General features: G+C 45.2%; 1 protein-coding gene across 2 annotated transcripts in view; it reads right to left on the reverse strand.

Moving 5' to 3' along the window:
* Positions 1–8,334: 8,334 nt before the first annotated feature.
* The window catches only part of LOC121584471 (E3 SUMO-protein ligase PIAS2), a 42,918-nt gene continuing 23,733 nt past the window's right edge, over positions 8,335–27,519 (reverse strand). For both annotated transcript variants that reach the window (XM_041900359.2, XM_041900360.2), the window contains exons 10-12: positions 13,709–13,877; positions 13,416–13,555; positions 8,335–9,718 (exon numbers count right to left, since the gene is read on the reverse strand). In XM_041900359.2, the coding sequence (XP_041756293.1) occupies positions 9,495–9,718; positions 13,416–13,555; positions 13,709–13,877 (533 nt within the window). In that variant the 3' untranslated portion in view covers positions 8,335–9,494. The remainder of the gene's footprint in view (positions 9,719–13,415; positions 13,556–13,708; positions 13,878–27,519) is intronic.

Raw genomic sequence — 27,519 nt, forward strand, 5'->3', positions numbered from 1 at the left:
TGACGGTACATGGCCCTGTCCATCATCCCTTTGATGCGGTGAAGTTGTCCTGTCCCCTTAGCAGAAAAACACCCCCAAAGCATAATGTTTCCACCTCCATGTTTGACAGTGGGGATGGTGTTCTTGGGGTCATAGGCAGCATTCCTCCTCCTCCAAACACGGCGAGTTGAGTTGATGCCAGAGCTCGATTTTGGTCTCATCTGACCACAGCACTTTCACCCAGTTCTCCTCTGAATCATTCAGATGTTCAATGGCAAACTTCAGACGGGCCTGTATATGTGCTTTCTTGAGCAGGGGGACCTTGTGGGCGCTGCAGGATTTCAGTCCTTCACAGCATAGTGTGTTACCAATTGTTTTCTTGGTGACTATGGTCCCAGCTGCCTTGAAATCATTGACAATATCCTCCAGTGTAGTTCTGTGCTGATTCCTCACCGTTCTCATGATCATTGCAACTCCACGAGGTGAGATCTTGCATGGAGCCCCAGGCCGAGGGAGATTGACAGTTATTTTGTGTTTCTTCCATTTGCGAATAATCGCACCAACTGTTGTCACCTTCTCACCAAGCTGCTTGGCGATGGTCTTGTAGCCCATTCCAGCCTTGTGTAGGTCTACAATCTTGTCCCTGACATCCTTGGAGAGCTCTTTGGTCTTGGCCATGGTGGAGAGTTTGGAATCTGATTGATTGATTGCTTCTGTGGACAGGTGTCTTTTATACAGGTAACAAGCTGAGATTAGGAGCACTCCCTTTAAGAGTGTGCTCCTAATCTCAGCTCGTTAGCTGTATAAAAGACACATGGGAGCCAGAAATCTTTCTGATTGAGAGGGGGTCAAATACTTATTTCCCTCATTAAAATGCAAACCAATTTATAAAATTTTTGACATGCATTTTTCTGGATTTTTTTGTTGTTATTCTGTCTCTCACTATTCAAATAAACCTACCATTAAAATTATAGACTGATCATTTCTTTGTCAGTGGGCAAACATAAAAAATCATCAGGGGATCAAATACTTTTTTCCCAGCAGAGAACTGGAAGGAATGGCGGCCAAAGGAGGTGTTGGCTTTGGGGATGACCAGTGAGATATACCTGCTGGAGCGCATACTACGGGTGGGTGTTGCTATAGTGACCAATGAGCTAAGATAAGGCAGGGATTTGCCTGGCAGTGATTTATAGATGGCCTGGAGCCAGTGGGTTTGACGACGAATATGTAGTGAGGACCAGCCAACAAGAGCGTACAGGTCACAGTGGTGGGTAGTATATGGGGCTTTGGTGACAAAACGAGTAGCACTGTGATAGACTACATCCAATTTGCTGAGCAGAGTGTTGGAGGCTATTTTGTTGGCTATTCAGTTTTACGAGGGCATGTTTGGCAGCATGAGTGAAGGAGGCTTTGTTGCGAAATAGGAAGCAGATTCTGGATTTAACTTTGGATTGGAGATGCTTAATGTGAGTCTGGAAGGAGAGTTTACAGTCTAACCAGACACCTAGGTATTTGTAGTTGTCCACATACTCTAGGTCAGACCCGTCGAGAGTAGTGAGTCTAGTCGGGTGGGTGGGTGCCAGCAGCGTTCGACTGAAGAGCATGCATTTAGTTTTACTTGTGTTTAAGAGCAGTTGGAGGCTACGGAAGGAGTGCTGTATGGCGTTGAAGCTCGTTTGGAGGTTTGTTAACACAGTGTCCAATAAAGGGCCAGATGTATACAAAATGGTGTCGTCTGCGTAGAGGTGGAGCTGAGAATCACCAGCAACAAGAGCGACATCATTGATATACACAGAGAAAAGAGTCGGCCCAAGAATTGAACCCTGTGGCACCCCCATAGAGACTGCCATAGGTCCAGACAACAGGACCTCCGATTTGACACATTGAACTCTATCTGAGAAGTAGTTGGTGAACCAGGCGAGGCAGTCATTTGAGAAACCAAGGCTATTTAGTCTGCCAATAAGAATGCGGTGGTTGACAGAGTCGAAAGCCTTGGCCAGGTCAATGAAAACGGCTGCACAGTACTGTCTATTATCAATCGTGGTTATAATATCGTTTAGGACCTTGAGCGTGGCTGAAGTGCACCCATGACCAGCTCGTAAACCGGATTGCATAGCGGAGAAGGTACGGTGTGATTCGAAATGGTCGGTAATCTGTTTGTTAACTTGGCTTTCAAAAACGTTTGAAAGGCAGGGCAGGATGGATATAGGTCTGTAACAGTTTGGATCTAGAGTGTCACCCCCTTTGAAGAGGGGGATGACCACAGCAGCTTTCCAATCTCTGGGGATCTCAGACGTTACGAAAGAGAGGTTGAACAGGCTAGTAATAGGGGTTGCAACAATTTTGGCGGCTAATTTTAGAAAGAAAGGGTCCAGATTGTCTAGCCCAGATGATTTGTAGGGGTCCAGATTTTGCAGCTCTTTCAGAACATCAGCTGTCTGAATTTGTGTGAAGGAGAAGCGGGGGGGCATGGGCAAGTTGCAGCGGAGGGTGCAGAGCTGGTGACCGGGGTAGTGGTAGCCAGGTGGAAAGCATGGCCAGCCATAGCAAAATGCTTGTTGAAATTCTCGATTATTGTAGATTTATCGGTGGTGATAGTGTTTCCTAGCGTCAGTGCAGTGGGCAGCTGGGAGGAGGTGCTCTTATTCTCCATGGACTTTACAGTGTCCCAAAACTTTTTGGAGTTAGTGCTACAGGATGCACATTTCTGTTTGAAAAAGCTAGCCTTTGCTTTCCTAACTGCTTGTGTATATTGGTTCCTAACTTCCCTGAAAAGTTGCATATCGCCGGGGCTATTCAATGCTAATGCAGTACGCCACAGGATGTTTTGGTGCTGGTCAAGGGCAGTCAAGTCTGAGGAGAACCAGGGGCTATATCTGTTCTTAGTTCTGAATTTTTTGAATGGGGCATGCTTATTTAAGATTGAGAGGAAAGCACTTTTAAAGAACATCAAGGCATCCTCTACTGACGGAATGAGATCGATATCCATCCAGGATACCTGGGCCAGGTCAATTAGGAAGGCCTGCTCGCTAAAGTGTTTTAGGGAGCGTTTGACAGTGATGAGGAGTGGTCGTTTGACCGCGGACCCATTACAGACGCAGGCAATAAGGCAGTGATCACTGAGATCCTGGTTGAAGACAGCGGAGGTGTATTTAGAGGGTAAGTTAGTCAGGATGATATTTATAAGGGTGCCCATGTTTACGGATTTAGGGTTGTACCTGGTAGGTTCCTTGATAATTTGTGTGAGATTGAGGGCATCTAGTTTAGATTGTAGGTTGGCCGGGGTGTTAAGCATATCCCAGTTTAGGTCAGTACGAACTCTGAGGATAGATGGGGGGCAATCAATTCACATATGGTGTCCAGGGCACAGCTCGGGGCTGAGGGGGGTCTGTAGCAAGCGGCAACAGTGAGAGACTTATTTCTGGAAAGGTGGATTTTTAGAAGTAGGAGCTCAAACTGTTTGGGCACAGACCTGGATAGTATGATAGAGCTCTGCAGGCTATCTCTACAGTAGATTGCAACTCCACCCCCTTTGGCAGTTCTATCTAGACGGAAAATGTTGTAGTTGGGGATGGACATTTCTGAATTTTTGGTGGCCTTCCTAAGCCAGGATTCAGACACTGCTAGAACATCAGGGTTGGCGGAGTGTGCTAACGCAGTGAATAACTCAAACTTAGGGAGGAGGCTTCTGATGTTAACATGCAAAAAACCAATGCTTTTACGGTTACAGAAGTCAACAAATGATAGCTCCTGGGGAGTAGGAGTGATTCTGGGGGCTGCAGGGCCTGGGTTAACCTCTACATCACCAGAGGAACAGAGGAGGACTAGAATAAGGATACGGCTAAAGGCTTTAAGAACTGGTCTTCTAGTGCGTTGGGGACAGAGAGTAAAGGGGGCAGATTTCCGGGCGTTGTAGAATAGATTCAGGGCATTATGTACAAACAAGGATATGGAAGGATAGGCAGAAAAGAACAGATGCGTGCATAGATGGGGGGGGAACAAATCTTACCAGCTGAGCTACAGAGGACCACAATGTGTGTACAGTGGAGGTAGACCTAAGCGTTGGGTAACAATGAAAGAGATAGCATCACTGGAGGCACCGATTGAGCCGGTCTCCGCGTGTATGGGGGTTGGAACAAAGGAGCTATTTGAGGCAGTTTGAGAGGGACTTGGTGCTTTATAGTGAAATTGTTTAATAATAACTAACTGGAACAGCAATAGGCAATGCATGCACATGGGAGAGAGGCATAAAGCAATCACAGGTGTTATTTGAGAGAGCAAAGACAACAACTGGTAATGGCGATGAAAGTTTGGGCTGAGGCTAAACAGATAAACAGGACAGGGTACTGTGTAAAGGAACAGTCCAGCAGGCATCAGCTGTGCAGCTGAGTGATCATAAGGTCCAGTGAACAGCAATATGTGAGTCCGAGAGCAGTTCGAATTGGTGCTACAGTACTGGCTAGCAGGAAGCACGGCTGTTGTTTGCGTGTGCTAGCGGGCCGGGGCTAGCAGATGGATCTTCGTGGTCGTCGCAACGGGAAGCCTGTTGAAATCACAGATGATTACGTTGGCAGACCAGTCGTGATGGATCGGCGGGGCTCCGTGTCGACTCTAGGAGATCCAGTCCGGTTGACAGAGAGGTAGATAGCTGGGAGATGGGCCTGACTCGAGGCTAGCTCAAGGCTGATTAGCCAACAACAACATCCATTTGGTTGCAGCTAGCTAGTTGCGATGATCCGGAGTTAAAGGTCCAGTGATTCCGGCAGAAAAACCGATATGTTCTGGGTCGATGACGCGCTGTGCAGACAGTGCAGACTGGCCGATAATAGTCCAGGCTAGAGCTGGCTGGTAGGTAATAGCAAGTAGCTAGTTAGTTGGCTACTCCCGTCCGGTAGACAGAGAGGTAGATAGCCGGGATATGGCCCTGGCTCGAGGCTAGCTCAAGGCTAACTGGTGCTTGCTTCGGGGGCGGTGGTGATTAGCCAACAGCAACATCCATTCGGTTGCGGCTAGCTAGTTGCAATCCGGTGTTAATGTCCAGTGATTCAGTTATTCCGGCAGAAAATCCGATGTTCTGGGTGAAAACCGCTAACGGTGGCTAATAGCAAGTATAGCTAACTAGTTTCAACTGGAGATTCTAGATAAAAGGTAAGTCAATAATAGAATCCGTTCCGGGTTGCAGGAAAGTATATTTAGTAGAAAGATGAAAAGGGGGCGGCAGGTAGCTTAGTGGTTAAGAGCGTTGTGCCAGTAACCGAAAGGTCGCTGGTTCTAATCCCCGAGCCGACTAGGTGAAAAATCTGTCGATGTGCCCTTGAGTAAGGCACTTAACCCTAATTGCTCATGTAAGTCGCTCTGGATAAGAGCGTCTGCTAAATGACGTAAATGTAAAAGTGTGATAGGGTAATATGTATGAAAAATACCAAAAATAAATAAAAAAAACAGGCTATTTACACGGACACACACATAGAACACGACCGCACTGCTACGCCATCTTGGATACATGAGATTGCGTAAATGTTTTTTCCCGTCCGACAGCGCCACCATGCGACTAAACTGAACCATGATTAACAGGTTAGTTAGACTCATTTCCCTGACCATGTGCCAAATTTCATCACTCTGAGTAAAACAGATCAAGAGATGTATAGCGCCACTGTGTGGTCAATTTGAATGTCGAGTGTCAACAGTGTTCAGTACAAATGTTCTAAGTTTTGTTACAATATGAATGTGTCTGATTTATGTGCAAGACCACGCCCACGTGAATGTTTATTGGCCATGCTGTTTGAGATGCTAGCCTGGAAAATATTGCATTGAGAGACATTGGTCAATCGACGATATATGTCAAGTTTCGTCTAGATCGGCCCAGTGGTTCCGGAGATGTCATTTAAGTGTTTTCACCTTATTAACATTTCACTAAATTAACATTCAATTCTCTGGCAACATTCCTGTAGTCAGCATGCCAATTGCACACTCAAAACTTGAGACATCTGTGGCATTGTGTTGTGTGACAAAACTGCACATTTTAGAATGGCCTTTTATTGTCCCCAGCACAAGGTGCACCTGTGTAATGATCATGCCGTTTAAAGCTTCTTGATATGCCACACCTGTCAGGTGGATGGATTATCTTGGCAAAGTAGAAATGCTAACTAACAGGGATGCAAACAAATTTGTGCACAACATTTTTGAGAAATAAGCTTTTTGTGTGTATGGAAAATGTCAGGGATCTTTTATTTCATCTCATGAAACATGGGACCAACACTTTACATGTTGCGTTTTATATTTTTGTTCAGTGTAATTACACTTTGGATGGTGTATCAATACACCCAGTCACTACAAAGATACAGGCGTCTTTCCTAATTCCGTTGCCGGAGAGGAAGGAAACCACTCAGGGATTTCACCATGAGGCCAATGGTGACTTTAAAACAGTTACAGAGTTTAATGGCTGTGGATGATCAACAACATTGTAGTTACTCCACAATAATAACCTAACTGACAGAGTGAAAAGAAGGAAGTCTGTACAGAATAAAAAATATTCCAAAACATGCATCCTATTTGCAATAAGGCACTAAAGTAAAAATGTGGGAAAGAAAGAAACGTTATGTCCTGAATACAAAGTGTTATGTTTGGGGCAAATCCAACACAACACATCACCGAGTACCACTCTCCATATTTTCAAGCATGGTGGTGGCTACATCATGTTATGGGTGTGCTTGTCATCGACAAGGACTAAGGAGTTTGGGAGGATAAAAACAAACAGAATAGAGCACAGGCAGAATCCCAGAGGGACACCTGGTTCCGTCCGCTCTCCAACAGACACAGAGACTAGAGGAACACCTGGTTCAGTCTGCTTTCCAACAGACACAGAGACTAATTCACCTTACAGCAGGACAATAAACTAAAACACAAGGCCAAATATACACTGGAGTTGTTTACCAAGACAGTGAATGTTCCTGAGTGGCCGAGTTACAATTTGGACTTAAATCTGCTTGAAAATCTATGGCAAGACTTGAAAATGTCTGTCTAGCAATGATCAACAACCAATTTGACAGAGCTTGAAGAATTTTTAAAAGAATAATGTGCAAATATTTTACAATCCAGGTGTGGAAAGCTCTTAAGAGACGTACCCAGAAAGACTCACAGGTGTAAAGGTGATTCATATTACCTCAACTACCTCAACTAGCCGGTGCCCCCGCACATTGACTCTGCACCGGTACCCCCCTGTATATATAGCCTCCCTACTGTTATTTTATTTTACTTCTGCTCTTTTTTTCTCAACACTTTTTTTGTTGTTGTTTTATTCTTACTTTTTTTGTTTAAAATAAATGCACTGTTGGTTAAGGGCTGTAAGTAAGCATTTCACTGTAATGTCTGCACCTGTTGTATTCGGCGCATGTGACCAATAAAATTTGATTTGATTTGATTTGATTCTAACATGTATTGACTCAGGGGTATTTCTGTATTTCATTTTCAACAAATTTGCACAAATGTTTAAAAACATGTTTTCACTTTGTCATTATGGAGTATTGTGTGTAGATGGGTGAGAAAAACAATCAATTAAATCCATTTTGAATTCCAGCTGTAACAACAAAATGTGGAAATATTAGACAAATAATTTGATTAGATTCATGGCTGCTGTTTTACAGCCCTCTAACATGGCTCAGGAGACTGAAAAGATTTGGCATGGGTTCTCAGATCCTCAAAAAGTTATACAGCTGCACCATCGAGAGCATCCTGACTGGTTGCATCACCGCCTGGTATGGCAACTGCTCAGCCTCCGACCACAAGGCACTACAGAGGGTAGTGCGTACGGCCCAGTACATCACTGGGGCCAAGCTTCCTGCCATCCAGGACCTCTATACCAGGCGGTGTCAGAGGAAGGCCCTAAAAATTGTCAAAGACTCCAGCCACCCTAGTCATAGACTGTTCTCTCTGCTACCGCACGGCAAGCGGTACCGGAGCGCCAAGTCTTGGTCCAAAAGACTTCTCAACAGCTTCTACCCCCAAGCCATAAGACTCCTGAACAGCTAATCATGGCTACCCGGGCTATTTGCACTGCCCCCCCACCCCCACCCCATCTTTTTACTCTGCTGCTACTCTGTTAATTATGTATACATAGTCACTTTAACTCTACCCACATGTACATATTACTTCAACTACCTCAACTAGCCGGTGCCCCCGCACATTGACTCTGCACCGGTACCCCCCTGTATATATAGCCTCCCTACTGTTATTTTATTTTACTTCTGCTCTTTTTTTCTCAACACTTTTTTGTTGTTTTTTTATTTTACTTTTTTATTTAAAAATAAATGCACTGTTGGTTAAGGGCTGTAAGTAAGCATTTCACTGTAATGTCTGCACCTGTTGTATTCGGCGCATGTGGCAAATAAAATTTGATTTGATTTGAATATGTCAAGGGGTATGAATACTCACTGAACTCACAGTACAATGGGGTTTTACCTAGCGTCGCTGCTTGAACCCCTAATTAGTTAGTAGTACAATAGTGAGCTGCCTTGGGATAACTTCCCCTAGCTACTGAAAAGCAGCCGCTTCAACCAATCGACACCGTCAACCATAGCCATTGTCCCGCCTCCTGCTGAATGCTTCCATGTCAGTTCATCCAATAGAAAAAGCAATAAAGTGAAGACAGACAGGTGGTGAAAGTCAAGTGTCATGTTAAAGCCCCTCCCCTTCTCTTCTCTTCCTCATTAGCTGGTGAGACCAGCTCAGTGAGACCAGCTCAGTGAGACCAGCTCAGTGAGACCAGCTCAGTCAGACCAGCTCAGTCAGACCAGCTCAGTGAGACCAGCTCAGTGAGACCAGCTCAGTCAGACCAGCTCAGTGAGACCAGCTCAGTCAGACCAGCTCAGTGAGACCAGCTCAGTGAGACCAGCTCAGTGAGACCAGCTCAGTGAGACCAGCTGGAGTCTGTGGGTGGGGTGCCTCCCAACTATCTTTTCCTTCCATCAGCACTGACCTAACAAAGCAGGGGCCGGGTGAAATAAAATAATGTGTCCCAACTTTACTGTGTCCCAACTTTACTGTGTCCCGACTTTACGGTGTCCCGACCTCACGGTGTCCCGACTTTAGGGTGTCCCGACTTTACGGTGTCCCGACTTTGCAGTGTCCCGACTTTACGGTGTCCCGACTTCACTGTTTCCTGACTTTACTGTGTCCCGACTTTGCAGTGTCCCAACTTTACAGTGTCCCAACTTTACGGTGTCCCGACTTTACTGTGTCCCGACTTTACGGTGTCCCAACTTTACGGTGTCCCAACTTCACGGTGTCCCGACTTTACTGTTACTGGCACCCAGACGCCAATGCAGATGAAGGGAAGGAGACCACTAGCTCTGGGATCTCGCTGGCCCAGTGGACAGAGACTGTGTCCCAAATGGCACCCTATTCCCTATATAGTGGCTGGACGGCCAAAAGTAGTGCACTATGTAGGGATTAAGATACCATTTCGGACACAGCCATTGAAGGCTTCTGATAGGAGGATCCTTTGAGTGATAAGAGAATCAGTCCAATGAGATGATGTCTGAGATGCTGTTGGACCCTCCCCCTCCCCCGGTAATAACCCCAGTTTCGTAGGAAGAGGTGGAAGTGTGGTGAGAGCTGGGCTCGTACTGGCTAGAAGAGGACACCAGGGCGGCGCTAGTGGGCACAGCCTGCAGGTTATCCAGGAACATGGGAGCTCTGTAATGCTGCCGGTCACCTTGGATCAGTGAGAACAGATCCAGACCTAGATGAGAGGGGAAAATATTGTTTCACTCTCCTCCTCTGAACTCAAAGCATCACAGACATATAACCAGACATATAACCAGAACATATAACCAGAACATATAACCAGAACATATAACCAGACATATAACCAGAACATATAACCAGACATATAACCAGACATATAACCAGAACATATAACCAGAACATATAACCAGACATATAACCAGACATATAACCAGAACATATAACCAGACATATAACCAGAACATATAACCAGACATACAGTGGGGAAAAAAAGTATTTAGTCAGCCACCAATTGTGCAAGTTCTCCCACTTAAAAAGATGAGAGAGGCCTGTAATTTTCATCATAGGTACACGTCAACTATGACAGACAAAATGAGAGAGAAAAAAATCCAGAAAATCACATTGTAGGATTTTTTATGAATTTATTTGCAAATTATGGTGGAAAATAAGTATTTGGTCAATAACAAAAGTTTTTCAATACTTTGTTATATACCCTTTGTTGGCAATGACACAGGTCAAACGTTTTCTGTAAGTCTTCACAAGGTTTTCACACACTGTTGCTGGTATTTTGGCCCATTCCTCCATGCAGATCTCCTCTAGAGCAATGATGTTTTGGGGCTGTCGCTGGGCAACACAGACTTTCAACTCCCTCCAAAGATTTTCTATGGGGTTGAGATCAGGAGACTGGCTAGGCCACTCCAGGACCTTGAAATGCTTCTTACGAAGCCACTCCTTCATTGCCCGGGCGGTGTGTTTGGGATCATTGTCATGCTGAAAGACCCAGCCATGTTTCATCTTCAATGCCCTTGCTGATGGAAGGAGGTTTTCACTCAAAATCTCACGATACATGGCCCCATTCATTCGTTCCTTTACACGGATCAGTCGTCCTGGTCCCTTTGCAGAAAAACAGCCCCAAAGCATGATGTTTCCACCCCCATACTTCACAGTAGGTATGGTGTTCTTTGGATGCAACTCAGCATTCTTTGTCCTCCAAACACGAGTTGAGTTGAGTTTTTACCAAAAAGTTATATTTTGGTTTCATCTGACCATATGACATTCTCCCAATCCTCTTCTGGATCATCCAAATGCACTCTAGCAAACTTCAGATGGGCCTGGACATGTACTGGCTTAAGCAGGGGGACACGTCTTGCACTGCAGGATTTGAGTCCCTGGCGGCGTAGTGTGTTACTGATGGTAGGCTTTGTTACTTTGGTCCCAGCTCTCTGCAGGTCATTCACTAGGTCCCCCCGTGTGGTTCTGGGATTTTTGCTCACCGTTCTTGTGATCATTTTGACCCTACGGGGTGAGATCTTGCGTGGAGCCCCAGATCGAGGGAGATTATCAGTGGTCTTGTATGTCTTCCATTTCCTAATAATTGCTCCCACAGTTGATTTCTTCAAACCAAGCTGCTTACCTATTGCAGATTCAGTCTTCCCAGCCTGGTGCAGGTCTACAATTTTGTTTCTGGTGTCCTTTGTCAGCTCTTTGGTCTTGGCCATAGTGGAGTTTGGAGTGTGACTGTTTGAGGTTGTGGACAGGTGTCTTTTATACTGATAACAAGTTCAAACAGATGCCATTAATACAGGTAACGAGTGGAGGACAGAGGAGCCTCTTAAAGAAGAAGTTACAGGTCTGTGAGAGCCAGAAATCTTGCTTGTTTGTAGGTGACCAAATACTTATTTTCCACCATAATTTGCAAATAAATTCATAAAAATCCTACAATGTGATTTTCTGGATTTTTTTTTCTCAATTTGTCTTTCATAGTTGACGTGTACCTATGATGAAAATTACAGGCCTCTCTCATCTTTTTAAGTGGGAGAACTTGCACAAATAGTGGCTGACTAAATACATTTTTTCCCCACTGTATAACCAGAACATATAACCAGACATATAACCAGACATATAACCAGACATATAACCAGAACATATAACCAGACATATAACCAGACATATAACCAGACATATAACCAGACATATAACCAGAACATATAACCAGACATATAACCAGACATATAACCAGACATATAACCAGACATTGTTTGATCGGCAGGACAAAGAGGTCAAAGCTCCAACTAGGATTGCAAAATTCAGGAAATTCACAGGTTTTCCAGAAATACTGGTTGCATGATTTCCTTCCATGCATATTCCCGCTTGATTACGGAAACAAAGAATTTCTGGAAAACTAGCCTAGCTCCAACACTAGCTGGGTGACTAACTCTGGTGACAGGGGGGTGACTTACTCTGGTGACGGGGGGTGACTTACTCTGGTGACAGGGGGGTGACTAACTCTGGTGACAGGGGGGTGACTAACTCTGGTGACAGGGGGTGACTTACTCTGGTGACGGGGGGTGACTTACTCTGGTGACGGGGGGTGACTTACTCTGGTGACAGGGGGTGACTAACTCTGGTGACAGGGGGTGACTTACTCTGGTGACAGGGGGTGACTTACTCTGGTGACAGGGGGTGACTTACTCTGGTGACAGGGGGGTGACTTACTCTGGTGACAGGGGGTGACTTACTCTGGTGACAGGGGGTGACGTACTCTGGTGACAGGGGGTGACTTACTCTGGTGACAGGGGGGTGACTTACTCTGGTGACAGGGGGTGACTTACTCTGGTGACAGGGGGTGACTTACTCTGGTGACAGGGGGGTGACTTACTCTGGTGACGGGGGGTGACTTACTCTGGTGACAGGGGGGTGACTTACTCTACATGTCTGGAGGGATGGTGACGGGGGGTGACTTACTCTGGTGACAGGGGGGTGACGTACTCTGGTGACAGGGGGGTGACGTACTCTGGTGACAGGGGGGTGACGTACTCTGGTGACAGGGGGGTGACTTACTCTGGTGACAGGGGGTGACTTACTCTGGTGACAGGGGGGTGACTTACTCTGGTGACAGGGGGGTGACTTACTCTGGTGACAGGGGGGTGACAAACTCTGGTGACAGGGGGGTGACTTACTCTACATGTCTGGAGGGATGGTGACGGGGGGGTGACTTACTCTGGTGACAGGGGGGTGACGTACTCTGGTGACAGGGGGGTGACGTACTCTGGTGACAGGGGGTGACGTACTCTGGTGACAGGGGGTGACTTACTCTGGTGACAGGGGGTGACGTACTCTGGTGACAGGGGGGTGACGTACTCTGGTGACAGGGGGGTGACGTACTCTGGTGACAGGGGGGTGACGTACTCTACATGTCTGTAGGGATGGTGACAGGGGGGTGACTTACTCTGGTGACAGGGGGGTGACTTACTCTGCATGTCTGTAGGGATGGTGACGGGGGGGTGACTTACTCTGCATGTCTGTAGGGATGGTGACGGGGGGGTGACTTACTCTGGTGACAGGGGGGTGACTTACTCTGGTGACAGGGGGGTGACTTATTCTGCATGTCTGTAGGGATGGTGACGGGGGGGTGACTTACTCTGGTGACAGGGGGGTGACTTACTCTGCATGTCTGTAGGGATGGTGACAGGGGGGTGACTTACTCTGGTGACAGGGGGGTGACTTACTCTGGTGACAGGGGGGTGACTTACTCTGGTGACAGGGGGGTGACTTACTCTGGTGACAGGGGGTGACTTACTCTGCATGTCTGTAGGGATGGTGACAGGGGGGTGACTTACTCTGGTGACAGGGGGGTGACTTACTCTGGTGACAGGGGGGTGACTTACTCTGGTGACAGGGGGGTGACTTACTCTGCATGTCTGTAGGGATGGTGGACAGGGGGGAGTGGTGGAAGGGGACTGCGTAGTCGGCCAGCGAGGTCGTCCGGTGGGAGGTGTCCAGGGCCTGGGCGTTTGGCAGGCGCACCGTCGACGGCTGATAGGGCAACACTCTGAGGATTAGAAACAGTCCAGGGAGAGATGGATTAAGACACATTTGAGACACAGCTTCATCGTGTGGTTTGATTGGTTGGTTGCAGGCCATAATGGAGGCCATATTGACTTCACCCCTAAAGACTAATTAAGTTACAGATCAGTTAACTCACCCCTTGGCGTACACCTCCTCTGTCTTGGACCTGTAGAGGCATCTCTTCTTCAGTGGTGCGTCAGGCTCCTCGTCCTCTGACGAGCTCTCCAGGGTCAGGTCGATCACGCCTGCCTTCTTATTGGTCGAGCTGGGCTCTCTGTGGGCAGGGACCACAGCACACTGACGCGCTGGGGGGCGGGGTTTAAATGTATTAAACAACGGCTTAAACAGCAGGTATTAAGGCTGGGAATTGGACCTCACTAAATTATCACCATACTTAGGTGGCGACATGATATGTATTGCAATTCTATATGTAGGGTGTTAGGTGACTCAACAATGGATGTTATGGGAGAATTCAACAGAAAGACGCAGTAAACAAATCTGTTCTCTAAAATGACAATAATGTGGTTGTCTAAATACATAAATCATTTGAAAACATTGTCTAAATCCAATACTGTGCGTTATATTGACTGATATGAACCCAAAACGTAAAGCAGGTGCCGTGCTAAGAACGTTCAAATCAGTGGGACACCTTTTTGTAAAAAACCTGCCAAATCGGTGTGTTCCTAATTTAGCTCTTTGTGGTGTTATTCCTCAACCTATCAGAATAAGATGGATGTGACATTGTATTGCCAAGAAGTATGGGAACGTCCTGAGGGTGTTTCACGGTCATCGGACATCTTTTGACTGAAATACCAGGTAAAAACGTTTTTTCCTTCGGTCATTTTTTTCAGAGAAACGAAACAAAAAAACAGCAGGTTACAAAGTAGAGGTTTGTTTTGATGCGTGGGTTGTCAGGGTCCAGATCCACGTTGCCACCCTATTTCATTGCGAGTGCTAGATTGCTAGCTGTAAGGGCGCGTGCCTGACGCCGTTCGCCGTGGCAACGAGCCGGGTGAGCGGCAGCGCTGCGCGGCATTGGCTGTATTGCGAAAGCAAGGAATTCTGTGATTGTGATTAAAAACTACCAGAACTCTGTGGCTACAGCCAATCGATAACAACACAGCTAGATACCAGTGAATTGAAAATGAGTCCCATCTATCTTTCTGTTCTGCTAGCAGGCAGTTAGTTCACTGTCTCTTCTGAGCCTATGCTAATTATTTCCTGCTTTTTAGCCTCCCATCACCAGAGTTACGCATCAACACCAAACACAACTCAGGTGTAGGCCTAGCTTAGACGTAAGCTGTGTTTTTAGACTAGTAGCCTTTTGGCCTAGCTTAGACGTAAGCTGTGTTTTTAGACTAGTAGCCTTTTGGCCTAGCTTAGACGTAAGCTGTGTTTTTAGACTAGTAGCCTTTTGGCCTAGCTTAGACGTAAGCTGTGTTTTTAGACTAGTAGCCTTTTGGCCTAGCTTAGACGTAAGCTGTGTTTTTAGACTAGTAGCCTTTTGGCCTAGCTTAGACGTAAGCTGTGTTTTTAGACTAGTAGCCTATTGGCCTAGCTTAGACGTAAGCTGTGTTTTTAGACTAGTAGCCTTTTGGCCTAGCTTAGACGTAAGCTGTGTTTTTAGACTAGTAGCCTTTTGGCCTAGCTTAGACGTAAGCTGTGTTTTTAGACTAGTAGCCTTTTGGCCTAGCTTAGACGTAAGCTGTGTTTTTAGACTAGTAGCCTTTTGGCCTAGCTTAGACGTAAGCTGTGTTTTTAGACTAGTAGCCTTTTGGCCTAGCTTAGACGTAAGCTGTGTTTTTAGACTAGTAGCCTTTTGGCCTAGCTTAGACGTAAGCTGTGTTTTTAGACTAGTAGCCTTTTGGCCTAGCTTTAGACGTAAGCTGTGTTTTTAGACTAGTAGCCTTTTGGCCTAGCTTAGACGTAAGCTGTGTTTTTAGACTAGTAGCCTTTTGGCCTAGCTTAGACGTAAGCTGTGTTTTTTAGACTAGTAGCCTTTTGGCCTAGCTTAGACGTAAGCTGTGTTTTTAGACTAGTAGCCTTTTGGCCTAGCTTAGACGTAAGCTGTGTTTTTAGACTAGTAGCCTTTTGGCCTAGCTTAGACGTAAGCTGTGTTTTTAGACTAGTAGCCTTTTGGCCTAGCTTAGACGTAAGCTGTGTTTTTAGACTAGTAGCCTTTTGGCCTAGCTTAGACGTAAGCTGTGTTTTTAGACTAGTAGCCTTTTGGCCTAGCTTAGACGTAAGCTGTGTTTTTAGACTAGTAGCCTTTTGGCCTAGCTTAGACGTAAGCTGTGTTTTTAGACTAGTAGCCTTTGGCCCTAGCTTAGACGTAAGCTGTGTTTTTAGACTAGTAGCCTTTTGGCCTAGCTTAGACGTAAGCTGTGTTTTTAGACTAGTAGCCTTTTGGCCTAGCTTAGACGTAAGCTGTGTTTTTAGACTAGTAGCCTTTTGGCCTAGCTTAGACGTAAGCTGTGTTTTTAGACTAGTAGCCTTTTGGCCTAGCTTAGACGTAAGCTGTGTTTTTAGACTAGTAGCCTTTTGGCCTAGCTTAGACGTAAGCTGTGTTTTTAGACTAGTAGCCTTTTGGCCTAGCTTAGACGTAAGCTGTGTTTTTAGACTAGTAGCCTTTTGGCCTAGCTTAGACGTAAGCTGTGTTTTTAGACTAGTAGCCTTTTGGCCTAGCTTAGACGTAAGCTGTGTTTTTAGACTAGTAGCCTTTTGGCCTAGCTTAGACGTAAGCTGTGTTTTTAGACTAGTAGCCTTTTGGCCTAGCTTAGACGTAAGCTGTGTTTTTAGACTAGTAGCCTTTTGGCCTAGCTTAGACGTAAGCTGTGTTTTTAGACTAGTAGCCTTTTGGCCTAGCTTAGACGTAAGCTGTGTTTTTAGACTAGTAGCCTTTGGCCTAGCTTAGACGTAAGCTGTGTTTTTAGACTAGTAGCCTTTTGGCCTAGCTTAGACGTAAGCTGTGTTTTTAGACTAGTAGCCTTTTGGCCTAGCTTAGACGTAAGCTGTGTTTTTAGACTAGTAGCCTTTTGGCCCAGCTTAGACGTAAGCTGTGTTTTTAGACTAGTAGCCTTTTGGCCTAGCTTAGACGTAAGCTGTGTTTTTAGACTAGTAGCCTTTTGGCCTAGCTTAGACGTAAGCTGTGTTTTTAGACTAGTAGCCTTTTGGCCTAGCTTAGACGTAAGCTGTGTTTTTAGACTAGTAGCCTTTTGGCCTAGCTTAGGACGTAAGCTGTGTTTTTAGACTAGTAGCCTTTTGGCCTAGCTTAGACGTAAGCTGTGTTTTTTAGACTAGTAGCCTTTTGGCCTAGCTTAGACGTAAGCTGTGTTTTTAGACTAGTAGCCTTTTGGCCTAGCTTAGACGTAAGCTGTGTTTTTAGACTAGTAGCCTTTGGGCCTAGCTTAGACGTAAGCTGTGTTTTTAGACTAGTAGCCTTTTGGCCTAGCTTAGACGTAAGCTGTGTTTTTAGACTAGTAGCCTTTTGGCCTAGCTTAGACGTAAGCTGTGTTTTTAGACTAGTAGCCTTTTGGCCTAGCTTAGACGTAAGCTGTGTTTTTAGACTAGTAGCCTTTTGGCCTAGCTTAGACGTAAGCTGTGTTTTTAGACTAGTAGCCTTTTGGCCTAGCTTAGACGTAAGCTGTGTTTTTAGACTAGTAGCCTTTTGGCCTAGCTTAGACGTAAGCTGTGTTTTTAGACTAGTAGCCTTTTGGCCTAGCTTAGACGTAAGCTGTGTTTTTTAGACTAGTAGCCTTTTGGCCTAGCTTAGACGTAAGCTGTGTTTTTAGACTAGTAGCCTTTTGGCCTAGCTTAGACGTAAGCTGTGTTTTTAGACTAGTAGCCTTTTGGCCTAGCTTAGACGTAAGCTGTGTTTTTAGACTAGTAGCCTTTTGGCCCTAGCTTAGACGTAAGCTGTGTTTTTAGACTAGTAGCCTTTTGGCCTAGCTTAGACGTAAGCTGTGTTTTTAGACTAGTAGCCTTTTGGCCTAGCTTAGACGTAAGCTGTGTTTTTAGACTAGTAGCCTTTTGGCCTAGCTTAGACGTAAGCTGTGTTTTTAGACTAGTAGCCTTTTGGCCTAGCTTAGACGTAAGCTGTGTTTTTAGACTAGTAGCCTTTTGGCCTAGCTTAGACGTAAGCTGTGTTTTTAGACTAGTAGCCTTTTGGCCTAGCTTAGACGTAAGCTGTGTTTTTAGACTAGTAGCCTTTGGCCTAGCTTAGACGTAAGCTGTGTTTTTTAGACTAGTAGCCTTTTGGCCTAGCTTAGACGTAAGCTGTGTTTTTAGACTAGTAGCCTTTTGGCCCAGCTTAGACGTAAGCTGTGTTTTTAGACTAGTAGCCTTTTGGCCTAGCTTAGACGTAAGCTGTGTTTTTAGACTAGTAGCCTTTTGGCCTAGCTTAGACGTAAGCTGTGTTTTTTAGACTAGTAGCCTTTTGGCCTAGCTTAGACGTAAGCTGTGTTTTTAGACTAGTAGCCTTTTGGCCTAGCTTAGACGTAAGCTGTGTTTTTAGACTAGTAGCCTTTTGGCCTAGCTTAGACGTAAGCTGTGTTTTTTAGACTAGTAGCCTTTTGGCCTAGCTTAGACGTAAGCTGTGTTTTTAGACTAGTAGCCTTTTGGCCCTAGCTTAGACGTAAGCTGTGTTTTTAGACTAGTAGCCTTTTGGCCTAGCTTAGACGTAAGCTGTGTTTTTAGACTAGTAGCCTTTTGGCCTAGCTTAGACGTAAGCTGTGTTTTTAGACTAGTAGCCTTTTTGGCCTAGCTTAGACGTAAGCTGTGTTTTTAGACTAGTAGCCTTTTGGCCTAGCTTAGACGTAAGCTGTGTTTTTAGACTAGTAGCCTTTTGGCCTAGCTTAGACGTAAGCTGTGTTTTCAGACTAGTAGCCTTTTGGCCTAGCTTAGACGTAAGCTGTGTTTTTAGACTAGTAGCCTTTTGGCCTAGCTTAGACGTAAGCTGTGTTTTTAGACTAGTAGCCTTTTGGCCTAGCTTAGACGTAAGCTGTGTTTTTAGACTAGTAGCCTTTTGGCCTAGCTTAGACGTAAGCTGTGTTTTTAGACTAGTAGCCTTTTGGCCTAGCTTAGACGTAAGCTGTGTTTTTAGACTAGTAGCCTTTTGGCCTAGCTTAGACGTAAGCTGTGTTTTTTAGACTAGTAGCCTTTTGGCCTAGCTTAGACGTAAGCTGTGTTTTTAGACTAGTAGCCTTTTGGCCTAGCTTAGACGTAAGCTGTGTTTTTAGACTAGTAGCCTTTTGGCCTAGCTTAGACGTAAGCTGTGTTTTTAGACTAGTAGCCTTTTGGCCTAGCTTAGACGTAAGCTGTGTTTTTAGACTAGTAGCCTTTTGGCCTAGCTTAGACGTAAGCTGTGTTTTTAGACTAGTAGCCTTTTGGCCTAGCTTAGACGTAAGCTGTGTTTTTAGACTAGTAGCCTTTTGGCCTAGCTTAGACGTAAGCTGTGTTTTTAGACTAGTAGCCTTTTGGCCCTAGCTTAGACGTAAGCTGTGTTTTTAGACTAGTAGCCTTTTGGCCCTAGCTTAGACGTAAGCTGTGTTTTTAGACTAGTAGCCTTTTGGCCTAGCTTAGACGTAAGCTGTGTTTTTAGACTAGTAGCCTTTTGGCCTAGCTTAGACGTAAGCTGTGTTTTTAGACTAGTAGCCTTTTGGCCTAGCTTAGACGTAAGCTGTGTTTTTAGACTAGTAGCCTTTTGGCCTAGCTTAGACGTAAGCTGTGTTTTTAGACTAGTAGCCTTTTGGCCTAGCTTAGACGTAAGCTGTGTTTTTAGACTAGTAGCCTTTTGGCCTAGCTTAGACGTAAGCTGTGTTTTTTAGACTAGTAGCCTTTTGGCCCTAGCTTAGACGTAAGCTGTGTTTTTAGACTAGTAGCCTTTTGGCCTAGCTTAGACGTAAGCTGTGTTTTTAGACTAGTAGCCTTTTGGCCTAGCTTAGACGTAAGCTGTGTTTTTAGACTAGTAGCCTTTTGGCCTAGCTTAGACGTAAGCTGTGTTTTTAGACTAGTAGCCTTTTGGCCTAGCTTAGACGTAAGCTGTGTTTTTAGACTAGTAGCCTTTTGGCCTAGCTTAGACGTAAGCTGTGTTTTTTAGACTAGTAGCCTTTTGGCCTAGCTTAGACGTAAGCTGTGTTTTTAGACTAGTAGCCTTTTGGCCTAGCTTAGACGTAAGCTGTGTTTTTTAGACTAGTAGCCTTTTGGCCTAGCTTAGACGTAAGCTGTGTTTTTAGACTAGTAGCCTTTTGGCCTAGCTTAGACGTAAGCTGTGTTTTTAGACTAGTAGCCTTTTGGCCTAGCTTAGACGTAAGCTGTGTTTTTAGACTAGTAGCCTTTTGGCCTAGCTTAGACGTAAGCTGTGTTTTTAGACTAGTAGCCTTTTGGCCTAGCTTAGACGTAAGCTGTGTTTTTAGACTAGTAGCCTTTTGGCCTAGCTTAGACGTAAGCTGTGTTTTTAGACTAGTAGCCTTTTGGCCTAGCTTAGACGTAAGCTGTGTTTTTAGACTAGTAGCCTTTTGGCCTAGCTTAGACGTAAGCTGTGTTTTTAGACTAGTAGCCTTTTGGCCTAGCTTAGACGTAAGCTGTGTTTTTAGACTAGTAGCCTTTTGGCCTAGCTTAGACGTAAGCTGTGTTTTTAGACTAGTAGCCTTTTGGCCTAGCTTAGACGTAAGCTGTGTTTTTAGACTAGTAGCCTTTTGGGCCTAGCTTAGACGTAAGCTGTGTTTTTAGACTAGTAGCCTTTTGGCCTAGCTTAGACGTAAGCTGTGTTTTTAGACTAGTAGCCTTTTGGCCTAGCTTAGACGTAAGCTGTGTTTTTAGACTAGTAGCCTTTTGGCCCAGCTTAGACGTAAGCTGTGTTTTTAGACTAGTAGCCTTTTGGCCTAGCTTAGACGTAAGCTGTGTTTTTAGACTAGTAGCCCTTTTGGCCCTAGCTTAGACGTAAGCTGTGTTTTTAGACTAGTAGCCTTTTGGCCTAGCTTAGACGTAAGCTGTGTTTTTAGACTAGTAGCCTTTTGGCCTAGCTTAGACGTAAGCTGTGTTTTTAGACTAGTAGCCTTTTGGCCTAGCTTAGACGTAAGCTGTGTTTTTAGACTAGTAGCCTTTTGGCCTAGCTTAGACGTAAGCTGTGTTTTTAGACTAGTAGCCTTTTGGCCTAGCTTAGACGTAAGCTGTGTTTTTAGACTAGTAGCCTTTTGGCCTAGCTTAGACGTAAGCTGTGTTTTTAGACTAGTAGCCTTTTGGCCTAGCTTAGACGTAAGCTGTGTTTTTAGACTAGTAGCCTTTTGGCCTAGCTTAGACGTAAGCTGTGTTTTTAGACTAGTAGCCTTTTGGCCTAGCTTAGACGTAAGCTGTGTTTTTTAGACTAGTAGCCTTTTGGCCTAGCTTAGACGTAAGCTGTGTTTTTAGACTAGTAGCCTTTTGGCCTAGCTTAGACGTAAGCTGTGTTTTTAGACTAGTAGCCTTTTGGCCTAGCTTAGACGTAAGCTGTGTTTTTAGACTAGTAGCCTTTTGGCCTAGCTTAGACGTAAGCTGTGTTTTTTAGACTAGTAGCCTTTTGGCCTAGCTTAGACGTAAGCTGTGTTTTTAGACTAGTAGCCTTTGGCCTAGCTTAGACGTAAGCTGTGTTTTTAGACTAGTAGCCTTTTGGCCTAGCTTAGACGTAAGCTGTGTTTTTAGACTAGTAGCCTTTTGGCCTAGCTTAGACGTAAGCTGTGTTTTTAGACTAGTAGCCTTTTGGCCTAGCTTAGACGTAAGCTGTGTTTTTAGACTAGTAGCCTTTTGGCCTAGCTTAGACGTAAGCTGTGTTTTTAGACTAGTAGCCTTTTGGCCTAGCTTAGACGTAAGCTGTGTTTTTAGACTAGTAGCCTTTTGGCCTAGCTTAGACGTAAGCTGTGTTTTTAGACTAGTAGCCTTTTGGCCTAGCTTAGACGTAAGCTGTGTTTTTAGACTAGTAGCCTTTGGCTCAGCTTAGACGTAAGCTGTGTTTTTAGACTAGTAGCTTTTGGCCTAGCTTAGACGTAAGCTGTGTTTTTAGACTAGTAGCCTTTTGGCCTAGCTTAGACGTAAGCTGTGTTTTTAGACTAGTAGCCTTTTGGCCTAGCTTAGACGTAAGCTGTGTTTTTAGACTAGTAGCCTTTTGGCCTAGCTTAGACGTAAGCTGTGTTTTTAGACTAGTAGCCTTTTGGCCTAGCTTAGACGTAAGCTGTGTTTTTAGACTAGTAGCCTTTTGGCCTAGCTTAGACGTAAGCTGTGTTTTTAGACTAGTAGCCTTTTGGCCTAGCTTAGACGTAAGCTGTGTTTTTAGACTAGTAGCCTTTTGGCCTAGCTTAGACGTAAGCTGTGTTTTTAGACTAGTAGCCTTTTGGCCTAGCTTAGACGTAAGCTGTGTTTTTAGACTAGTAGCCTTTTGGCCTAGCTTAGACGTAAGCTGTGTTTTTAGACTAGTAGCCTTTTGGCCTAGCTTAGACGTAAGCTGTGTTTTTAGACTAGTAGCCTTTTGGCCTAGCTTAGACGTAAGCTGTGTTTTTAGACTAGTAGCCTTTTGGCCTAGCTTAGACGTAAGCTGTGTTTTTAGACTAGTAGCCTTTTGGCCTAGCTTAGACGTAAGCTGTGTTTTTTAGACTAGTAGCCTTTTGGCCTAGCTTAGACGTAAGCTGTGTTTTTAGACTAGTAGCCTTTTGGCCTAGCTTAGACGTAAGCTGTGTTTTTAGACTAGTAGCCTTTTGGCCTAGCTTAGACGTAAGCTGTGTTTTTAGACTAGTAGCCTTTTGGCCTAGCTTAGACGTAAGCTGTGTTTTTAGACTAGTAGCCTTTTGGCCTAGCTTAGACGTAAGCTGTGTTTTTAGACTAGTAGCCTTTTGGCCTAGCTTAGACGTAAGCTGTGTTTTTAGACTAGTAGCCTTTTGGCCTAGCTTAGACGTAAGCTGTGTTTTTAGACTAGTAGCCTTTTGGCCTAGCTTAGACGTAAGCTGTGTTTTTAGACTAGTAGCCTTTTGGCCTAGCTTAGACGTAAGCTGTGTTTTTAGACTAGTAGCCTTTTGGCCTAGCTTAGACGTAAGCTGTGTTTTTAGACTAGTAGCCTTTTGGCCTAGCTTAGACGTAAGCTGTGTTTTTAGACTAGTAGCCTTTTGGCCTAGCTTAGACGTAAGCTGTGTTTTTAGACTAGTAGCCTTTTGGCCTAGCTTAGACGTAAGCTGTGTTTTTAGACTAGTAGCCTTTTGGCCTAGCTTAGACGTAAGCTGTGTTTTTAGACTAGTAGCCTTTTGGCCTAGCTTAGACGTAAGCTGTGTTTTTAGACTAGTAGCCTTTTGGCCTAGCTTAGACGTAAGCTGTGTTTTTAGACTAGTAGCCTTTTGGGCCTAGCTTAGACGTAAGCTGTGTTTTTAGACTAGTAGCCTTTTGGCCTAGCTTAGACGTAAGCTGTGTTTTTAGACTAGTAGCCTTTTGGCCTAGCTTAGACGTAAGCTGTGTTTTTAGACTAGTAGCCTTTTGGCCTAGCTTAGACGTAAGCTGTGTTTTTAGACTAGTAGCCTTTTGGCCTAGCTTAGACGTAAGCTGTGTTTTTAGACTAGTAGCCTTTTGGCCTAGCTTAGACGTAAGCTGTGTTTTTAGACTAGTAGCCTTTTGGCCTAGCTTTAGACGTAAGCTGTGTTTTTAGACTAGTAGCCTTTGGCCTAGCTTAGACGTAAGCTGTGTTTTTAGACTAGTAGCCTTTTGGCCTAGCTTAGACGTAAGCTGTGTTTTTAGACTAGTAGCCTTTTGGCCTAGCTTAGACGTAAGCTGTGTTTTTAGACTAGTAGCCTTTTGGCCTAGCTTAGACGTAAGCTGTGTTTTTAGACTAGTAGCCTTTTGGCCTAGCTTAGACGTAAGCTGTGTTTTTAGACTAGTAGCCTTTTGGCCTAGCTTAGACGTAAGCTGTGTTTTTAGACTAGTAGCCTTTTGGCCTAGCTTAGACGTAAGCTGTGTTTTTAGACTAGTAGCCTTTTGGCCTAGCTTAGACGTAAGCTGTGTTTTTAGACTAGTAGCCTTTTGGCCTAGCTTAGACGTAAGCTGTGTTTTTAGACTAGTAGCCTTTTGGCCTAGCTTAGACGTAAGCTGTGTTTTTAGACTAGTAGCCTTTTGGCCTAGCTTAGACGTAAGCTGTGTTTTTAGACTAGTAGCCTTTTGGCCTAGCTTAGACGTAAGCTGTGTTTTTAGACTAGTAGCCTTTTGGCCTAGCTTAGACGTAAGCTGTGTTTTTAGACTAGTAGCCTTTTGGCCTAGCTTAGACGTAAGCTGTGTTTTTAGACTAGTAGCCTTTTGGCCTAGCTTAGACGTAAGCTGTGTTTTTAGACTAGTAGCCTTTTGGCCTAGCTTAGACGTAAGCTGTGTTTTTAGACTAGTAGCCCTTTGGCCTAGCTTAGACGTAAGCTGTGTTTTTAGACTAGTAGCCTTTTGGCCTAGCTTAGACGTAAGCTGTGTTTTTAGACTAGTAGCCTTTTGGCCTAGCTTAGACGTAAGCTGTGTTTTTAGACTAGTAGCCTTTTGGCCTAGCTTAGACGTAAGCTGTGTTTTTAGACTAGTAGCCTTTTGGCCTAGCTTAGACGTAAGCTGTGTTTTTAGACTAGTAGCCTTTTGGCCTAGCTTAGACGTAAGCTGTGTTTTTAGACTAGTAGCCTTTTGGCCTAGCTTAGACGTAAGCTGTGTTTTTAGACTAGTAGCCTTTTGGCCTAGCTTAGACGTAAGCTGTGTTTTTTAGACTAGTAGCCTTTTGGCCTAGCTTAGACGTAAGCTGTGTTTTTAGACTAGTAGCCTTTTGGCCTAGCTTAGACGTAAGCTGTGTTTTTAGACTAGTAGCCTTTTGGCCTAGCTTAGACGTAAGCTGTGTTTTTAGACTAGTAGCCTTTTGGCCTAGCTTAGACGTAAGCTGTGTTTTTAGACTAGTAGCCTTTTGGCCTAGCTTAGACGTAAGCTGTGTTTTTAGACTAGTAGCCTTTGGCCTAGATTAGACGTAAGCTGTGTTTTTAGACTAGTAGCCTTTTGGCCTAGCTTAGACGTAAGCTGTGTTTTTAGACTAGTAGCCTTTTGGCCTAGCTTAGACGTAAGCTGTGTTTTTAGACTAGTAGCCTTTTGGCCTAGCTTAGACGTAAGCTGTGTTTTTAGACTAGTAGCCTTTTGGCCTAGCTTAGACGTAAGCTGTGTTTTTAGACTAGTAGCCTTTTGGCCTAGCTTAGACGTAAGCTGTGTTTTTAGACTAGTAGCCTTTTGGCCTAGCTTAGACGTAAGCTGTGTTTTCAGACTAGTAGCCTTTTGGCCTAGCTTAGACGTAAGCTGTGTTTTTAGACTAGTAGCCTTTTGGCCTAGCTTAGACGTAAGCTGTGTTTTCAGACTAGTAGCCTTTTGGCCTAGTTAGACGTAAGCTGTGTTTTTAGACTAGTAGCCTTTTGGCCTAGCTTAGACGTAAGCTGTGTTTTTAGACTAGTAGCCTTTTGGCCTAGCTTAGACGTAAGCTGTGTTTTTAGACTAGTAGCCTTTGGCCTAGCTTAGACGTAAGCTGTGTTTTTTAGACTAGTAGCCTTTTGGCCTAGCTTAGACGTAAGCTGTGTTTTTAGACTAGTAGCCTTTTGGCCTAGCTTAGACGTAAGCTGTGTTTTTTAGACTAGTAGCCTTTTGGCCTAGCTTAGACGTAAGCTGTGTTTTTAGACTAGTAGCCTTTTGGCCTAGCTTAGACGTAAGCTGTGTTTTTAGACTAGTAGCCTTTTGGCCTAGCTTAGACGTAAGCTGTGTTTTTAGACTAGTAGCCTTTTGGCCTAGCTTAGACGTAAGCTGTGTTTTTAGACTAGTAGCCTTTTGGCCTAGCTTAGACGTAAGCTGTGTTTTTTAGACTAGTAGCCTTTTGGCCTAGCTTAGACGTAAACTGTGTTTTTAGACTAGTAGCCTTTTGGCCTAGCTTAGACGTAAGCTGTGTTTTTAGACTAGTAGCCTTTTGGCCTAGCTTAGACGTAAGCTGTGTTTTTAGACTAGTAGCCTTTTGGCCTAGCTTAGACGTAAGCTGTGTTTTTAGACTAGTAGCCTTTTGGCCTAGCTTAGACGTAAGCTGTGTTTTTTAGACTAGTAGCCTTTTGGCCTAGCTTAGACGTAAGCTGTGTTTTTAGACTAGTAGCCTTTTGGCCTAGCTTAGACGTAAGCTGTGTTTTTAGACTAGTAGCCTTTTGGCCTAGCTTAGACGTAAGCTGTGTTTTTAGACTAGTAGCCTTTTGTGTTACAGTTCAGACTTAGTGTGTGTCTGTGTAAGGCTGTGTGTGATGTGGTGTGTGTGATGTGGTTGGGGTGGTGGGGGTGATGTGGTGTGAGTGATGTGGTGGTGGGGGTGATGTGGTGGTGGGGGTGATGTGGTGGTGGGGGGTGATGTGGTGGTGGGGGGTGATGTGATATTGTGTGTGATGTGGTGTGGGTGATGTGGTTGGGGTGGTGGGGGTGATGTGGTGTGAGTGATGTGGTGGTGGGTTGATGTGGTGTGAGTGATGTGGTGGTGGGGGTGATGTGGTGGTGGGGGTGATGTGGTGGTGGGGGTGATGTGGTAGTGGGGGTGATGTGGTGGTGGGGGTGATGTGGTGGTGGGGGTGATGTGGTGGTGATTTACATTTACATTTTACATCATTTAGCAGACGCTCTTATCCAGAGCGACTTACATTATTATTATTTTTTTTCATACCCCCTGTGGGAATCGAACCCACAACCCTGGCGTTGCAAACGCCATGCTCTACCAACTGAGCTACATCCCTGCCGGCCATTCCCTCCCCTACCCTGGACGACGCTGGGCCATGGTGATGTGGTGGTGGGGGTTATGTGGTGGTGGGGGTGATGTGGTGGTGGGGGTGATGTGGTGGTGATGTGGGGGTGATGTGGTGGTGGGGGTGATGTGGTGGTGATGTGGTGGTGGGGTGATGTGGTGGTGGGGGGTGATGTGGTGGTGGGGGGTGATGTGGGGTGATGTGGTGGTGGGGGTGATGTGGTGGTGGGGGGTGATGTGGTGGTGGGGGGTGATGTGGTGGTGGGGGTGATGTGGTGGTGGGGGTGATGTGGTGGTGATGTGGTGGTGGGGGTGATGTGGTGGTGGGGGTGATGTGGTGGTGGGGGTGATGTGGTGGTGATGTGGTGGTGGGGGTGATGTGGTGGTGGGGGTGATGTGGTGGTGGGGGTGATGTGGTGGTGGTGATGTGGTGGTGGGGGTGATGTGGTGGTGGGGGTGATGTGGTGGTGGGGGTGATGTGGTGGTGGGGGTGATGTGGTGGTGGGGGTGATGTGTGTCATAACAATATGACAACTCTATCTTGAGATACTGGACAAAACATGTTGAATTTGTTATTAATTGATTTGGTGCCATTATTGACTAGGGATTAACACTGACCTGTCTGCGACCTTTTTCCGATCACTTGAAAATGAGATCTCAGCAGTGGTAAGTCCTATCCTCATGAAATAAAGTGTTCTGAGTTCCTGAAAAGCTTCTCTATGACATGGAATACAGAGTAGAACACCAGATCAACAGCTTCCCTTAACACTCTACTATACACTATGTATTGCGATTCCATCTTCCATATTACTCAGTATATGTCTGCTGCAGAGATGAGAAAAGGAGTTTTGAACAGTCATCAAAATAATAAAACGTGCTGAAAACAAGCCCCTCCCCTTCTATGTGTTACAGCCCCTCCCCTTCTATGTGTTACAGCCCCTCCCCTTCTATGTGTTACAGCCCCTCCCCTTCTCTGTGTTCCAGCCCCTCCCCTTCTCTGTGTTCCAGCCCCTCCCCTTCTATGTGTTCCAGCCCCTCCCCTTCTATGTGTTCCAGCCCCTCCCCTTCTCTGTGTTACAGCCCCTCCCCTTCTATGTGTTCCAGCCCCTCCCCTTCTATGTGTTCCAGCCCCTCCCCTTCTATGTGTTACAGCCCCTCCCCTTCTATGTGTTCCA

This window comes from Coregonus clupeaformis, chromosome 16, assembly GCF_020615455.1.
Source record: "Coregonus clupeaformis isolate EN_2021a chromosome 16, ASM2061545v1, whole genome shotgun sequence".
NCBI classification, from domain to species: domain Eukaryota; kingdom Metazoa; phylum Chordata; class Actinopteri; order Salmoniformes; family Salmonidae; genus Coregonus; species Coregonus clupeaformis.